Source organism: Oncorhynchus keta, chromosome 10, assembly GCF_023373465.1.
Source record: "Oncorhynchus keta strain PuntledgeMale-10-30-2019 chromosome 10, Oket_V2, whole genome shotgun sequence".
Classification (NCBI taxonomy): Eukaryota; Metazoa; Chordata; class Actinopteri; order Salmoniformes; family Salmonidae; genus Oncorhynchus; species Oncorhynchus keta.
In genome coordinates, this window is record NC_068430.1 from 65,611,940 (window position 1) to 65,617,939 (window position 6,000).

At 44.5% G+C, this 6,000-nt stretch overlaps 1 protein-coding gene across 1 annotated transcript; it reads right to left on the reverse strand.

Annotated features, from left to right (window-relative positions):
• Positions 1-538: 538 nt before the first annotated feature.
• LOC118389227 (neuronal pentraxin-1-like) lies at positions 539-5,391 on the reverse strand. The gene is made up of 5 exons (XM_035779083.2): positions 4,784-5,391; positions 4,093-4,300; positions 2,860-3,104; positions 2,388-2,567; positions 539-1,773 (listed from the first exon to the last, which is right to left on the reverse strand). The coding sequence occupies exons 1-5, from the start codon at positions 5,225-5,227 to the stop codon at positions 1,552-1,554; spliced, it is 1,299 nt and encodes a 432-aa protein (XP_035634976.1). The 5' UTR covers positions 5,228-5,391; the 3' UTR covers positions 539-1,551.
• Between the last annotated feature and the right edge of the window lie 609 nt (positions 5,392-6,000).

Below are 6,000 nucleotides of genomic sequence, written 5' to 3' on the forward strand. Positions count from 1 at the left end.
AATTGTATTGACTATGGGAAAGGGGAGTGATATGACTAGGCGTTTTCTTCTTTCGACAGCCTCGCTTTCATTAGGGCGGACTGCGCGCGCCTCAAAAGCACGCACACACCACAAAGCATTTGGGAGTGTTGTCTTCTGCAGTCAGCTAAAAAGACACAGCACACACACGGTTTCAGTTGTTCCCAGCACCTCTCTGACCTTCAGTCTGAGTTCAGGCGTTTTTCACTTATCCAGCACTAACGTCTTTCACCTACACCATGTGACAAGATTAACCAGCAATTATGATTCTCCCCCCACACACATATATATATATATATATGCCATTTAGCAGACGCTTTTATCCAAAGCGACTTACAGTCATGTGTGCATACATTCTACGTATGGGTGGTCCCGGGAATCGAACCCACTACCCTGGCGTTACAAGCGCCATGCTCTACCAACTGAGCTACAGAAGGACCACACATTTTCCCGCTCTCTTTCTCACTTCTCGTCCACACTTTTTTGCTGCCTACGATTAATGCCAGTCCATGAATAAACGTTTAACTTTTATGTATCACAATTTTATTACAAAAATTATATCTTTTTTTTATATCTTTCAATGTTGCCATGCTTGGAGCATATAACAATCCAGTAGAAAACCACCCAGTCCCAGAAAGGATAGTCAAGCAGATGTGGCAGCGTTTTGTCACTCAGTCATGCTGTTACTATACAGACACCGTAACATTCCGAATACAGACACCGGTAGTACAAACACCTGCCCAAACACGTCACCATATCCGTGAACAAACCTCAATTAAATTACATTTATCAGAATAATAACAAGAAACGCTCCCACCCTCCCTCCAAATAAATACAAAACAAACAACACATATAATTTGCAACATAAAACGTATGCGCTGAATATTTGCACTAGCCCAAGGCACCCAGGCTTTGTTGCATGTTGGCAATTAACGACATTCGTTTACAGGGTTTACAGGAGACACTTTGAAGCGAACGACAATTACAAATTATTTTTACAGTCCGACTTGCAGTGTCCTTCAACGTACCGTCGGCGTCCTCTCTCAACATGGCTCTCGTCATTCACAGTGCAAGGTGGGGGGGATTTGGAGGGCGCTGTATCATTTCACGGCGTCAAATACTGACAATACTTGGACAGACAGCGTGAGTTCCACTCTAGAGGCTGGCTCCATAAATGCCGCACTGTGCTGTGAATTGTCTAACATAAGGCGTGGATTGCCCAGCTGCCAGTCCAAGACAAAATAAGCGAATCAAAAAAGCTAAAGTGCGCTTGCAACAAAACTCCAATAGAAAACCAAACAAACAGATACCAACACTGTCCAACTGAGGTTTCCAAGACGAATTAGATTTTTCACAAGATCAAAAAAAAATGGTTTTGTACATAAATATCTAATAGAAATCCCAGGTATAAGCTTATCATTAAATAAATACCAAATAGTCTGTAACGAACGTCAAAATGAAGACAAGAACGACAGAAGCTCAAAAGAAATACAGATAAATCGGATTGGCCTTGGTTTCATGTCGGAATGCAGTTCAGTTGAGCGCACGGCACGGCTCGAATGTCCACTTGGTAGCTCCACCGAATACTTCAATGTTGGACTCCGACCAAGAGAATACGTTGCCAGTTTGCGCTTTACTGTTGCAGGTTGCCAGGTTATAAATATCCCCGATGGAAAGCTTCCTATCCCACATGTTGAGATTTGCTAGCTCACCCACGTATGCTTGTGTGGCGTCGAAACCTCCCCCCAGCGTGTCCTGCGGAGCAACAAGATGACAAGTTCAAGGTTAGTGGCGCGAATTGTGGGTACGCGCGTGGCCTTTCTTTTACGCATGGCCAATCTATTACAAATGTGTGTAATAAGCTAATCATCCTGTACTGTATTAGGAAGGAATACAATTGTCCTGTACCATGGAAATGCATTGATTTCTATTTCTAACTATCATAAAACTATAATAAAAAGCACCCACTCTTCGTGACAGGTCCGTCACAGCCGAAGCCCAAATTGAACCATTTCCACACGTTATGTGCTTTTCATGACAAGATATGCCTTTTACTCTTTAATTGCTACAGATTTGCCACTGTTCTATCTGAAATGGATTGTGCATTGTCCCAATTGAGGGGTTATTCTACGATATCTAGCTCGAGGGCCTTAATTAGATGGCTACGTCTTAATTGACAATTTCGTCAAGGTCTCTCAACTTTCCCATTACTTGAATATTCCTTTGATCATTAGAGAGAGAACGTGCTCTAATATTTTCATTACTAATGGATATAATTATTTCCCCCAGGCCATTTATCTCAATATATCACGACTTGCATACCAATGTAATACAAAGTTAGTTCCTCCTCATTTAGTGAACCCTCTTACCTGCTCTTGTCCCAGTACGAGGACCCCCTGCGGCTTGATGGGATGGTATGGCGCCAGATTCTCTCCACTGCCCCGCAACACTCCGTCCTGAAACGCCTCCCACATCCCGTCGCGCGTGGTCCAGGTGATGCAGATGTGATGCCACTTCCCGTCGTTGATGATGAACGGCAACTTGGCCACCTGCAGCATGGACAAACGCACCCATTACTGAATGTTCAAATAGGCCTGGCCTAGAACGAATGATTGCTACGGTTTTTTATTTTTTCAGACATAGCACTGGCTGTAAATGCAATATTTGTATAATTAAGTTGCTTGTCACGTCTCCATAATTTTCCCAGACATTGCATAATGAATGCTGCGTAGTTTAATGTGCTATTCTGGCACACCACATTTACGCATGGCAGGCGATCTGACCATTTTGCCTATAACCAAATGCTGTGTAGAATATGCCATTACCGTCAGCGATCAGTACCTTATCATTGATGAGTATCTCCATCGGGTTATTTCCCCACTCAATCAGCACCAGCTCGTTGGCCTGCCCTGGGACAGCGTAGGAGAAAGGTGTGCCCACTCCGGGCGACGCGTTAGATTTAATCCACAGACACACGGTGAAGGCATACATCTCCGGCAGGGTTCTCTTGGCTTTGGCGTACATGTAGTTGGTTCTCAACGGGAATGTCAGCTGGAACTTGTCCAGTGGTCTGTTGTCTTTCCCACCTGCGGACGAAACGTAGGCCTACTTGTTTACCTTTCAGTGATTTCTATCATTTACATTGCACTCATAGGCCTATGTTATAGTCAGTTATGTCATATCATGTGATTGATTGATTGATTTATTCGTATACGTGGTTTGCTCCACCAGTAGAAAACTAAAGGTTTTCTCCTTTCTTTTTAGTTTTTTGACGATGCTATGATTTATATAATTGGCTTAGAACAGACTGTGCATCTCTCTCCTAACCTATTATCTGCGGTATGATGTGACCACGTGAGCAGGGCAAACAGGGAATTGCTCTCTATCTCTCTCTCTCTCTCCCTCTCTCACACACACGCGCCACCCCTTCCTAACCTCCAACCCCCTCATTCTCCCCATCCCTTTCGGGTTGTCAGTAAGGAACTAAACCTTGATTGATGTTCCAAAATGTGCCTATCGGTCTCCAACACTGTGCGCGCTTTATCAAGCATCGTTCCTGCGCGGCTCTGTCCCCTACAAAACCAACGACTCTCGTTCAGTCACTGGAAATAAAGCGATCATTGGCTGTCGCTCCATGCCACGTTAATTATTATCCCAGCGTGGCATCACTGTGTTAATATGAGATATGCAAAGCAATGCAGCTACCTCCCTCTCTCCATCGCCCATATCCCATTACGCACTGTGGTGAGAACTGTGCTGCGGCACAGTCTGTATTGACAAGCTACTGTGGTCTGCGGGTTGTAGTGATACTTCATGTGCACCAGGCAATTAACCAAGTGAAATGCAGGGTTGTTTTTAGGAATTGCCATTGTTTTAGACATATAAACAATTGAGTGAGGCAATTCCACCATATTTGGATGATTTTTTTTTTACTATTAAAACTTCATGCGCCAATTATTATCAAAATAATGAAATACATTTAGTCGTTTCTATAAGCAAGCATTCACATGAACATAACTATTATATTGACTGTGTACATTTGGGCATGATCTCTTTGCCTCATATCTCACTCACCTTTCTCTAGGTCCGTTATCCGGTGATGCATGGAAGTCAGCGTGGACTCCACTCGGTTCCGCTGGTCCGTATCGTTTTTCTGACCCGGTTTGGTCTCCTCCAGGGTGTTGACCCGGGACAGCACCTGCTTCTCCATATCATCAATCTTGTTCTGAAGCAGGTCTTTCAGACTATTCGCCTGGGCCGTACCGTTGTTTCGGCTGTATTGCTGTACCATGGAACAAGGACATAGGAACAGATAAGAGGGGACGATTAAAATAACTTTGGGTTTAAATAAACACTCCTACATGCACGAGGCGGGGCTCGTCGTGGGTAAAGCTCTGGTGCTTAGCTCGTTTGTGGAGGGCTTACTGCCTCTGCAATTTTCATCAAATGCCTAAATTGGTCCAAAGATGAGGCGTCTGTCTGTCCTTATCAGGAGTGTGGTGCGGCTTTATGTAGTGCTCTAGAGTAATCACTTTACGACTGGATGCGGAAAAGAGCTTTAAATAGGTCTATAGCATTAGTGACTGGACTGTAATAACCCTATAGTAAGCAATTCACAACTATATAGAGCACTTATAACTAGCACATTGAGCTCTACGTGCTATACAACCAACCGAGCCGATTGGAAACGCGTATAATGGATTAAAAGTGGATTGAAAACTCAAACTGCATTCCAAATTACAAGGTCAAAATAGCCAATGCATACCTCAAGATTCTCCAACCTCTGTTTGAGAGTCTGTAAAGTCTGTCCTAGTTGGGCGAGAGTGTCCTGAGGACCCCTTGATACGTCCCCCATAGTGTTCTTGGCGCCCGGTACTATTCTCCGGCCTCCCGCTCCCGCCTCGGGCAGACTCTGGCTCTCACACCGGCTCAACTTGGACGTTAGTTCCCTGATTGTCTCCTTTTGGTTCATAATGGTTTCCTTTTGCTGTAACACGGTCTCCCTCAATTGCATCACCGTCGTCTTCAAATCCTCTGCCGGACCGCTGTTCTGCATCGTAGCCGCGCACAAGTCCATATCCTTGGGCACAGACGTGCAAATAAACTGGGTCTGTCCGAAATCTTGCGTTGACCCCTCCAAAACCAAGAATGAAAGTAGGAACAGTTGCCAAGAGTGTCCCTCAATGATTCCAGGCATGTTTCCTGACATGTGTGTGGTGTTGCAGCCGCGGAGTTTGTTTTCGGGCGGTTGGTTTCAGCACCACGGAGCTGTCCCCTGTCTGTAGCTGTGAGGTTTCAGTTCTGCTCGTCCTAGATTTTATAAGCGAGCCACAGCCGGGATGAGGGCAGCGTTGAGGCACGTTCTCTGCAGCACAGTGGGGAGGAAGCAGGTTGTGCTGCTTAATCACGTCCAGACTTTTATTTAAGGTGGACCGAGGCGATTAGAAGCATATTGTATATGTTTTACACCACCGCATGACGTGAGTCGTGTACTATTATGTTGTCAGTCAGGAAATGCAGGACCAAGTAAGATAAAGCACTGCTCTACTATTTTAGGAATGAGTTTCTTAGGCTGCTATTATTATGGTCTGCAATTCACATTTACAAATACAGAAGTGAGAATAGGAGAAGATGAACTTGTTTTACCAGGAGTAAATATATTATAGATGGCAGTCTGCTTTACTTTCTTTACATTCTGAAGTTCAACTGGCATTTAAATCCATCCCAAAAAAACATGTTTTATTAGATTCAACTACAGTCATTTCGAAGTCATATATCAGTACAGTGCATTGAAGTGATTGAATTTGAACTAACTCTATTGCATTATAGGCCAAGTATAGCCTATGTGTCTGAAGTTCCACCTTAAAGGAAGCCACTCCCCATGTCCCTAGAGTGAGGATCCACTCCCCATGCCCCTAGAGTGAGGATCCACTCCCCATGTCCCTAGAGTGAGGATCCACTCCCCATGACCCTAGAGTGAGG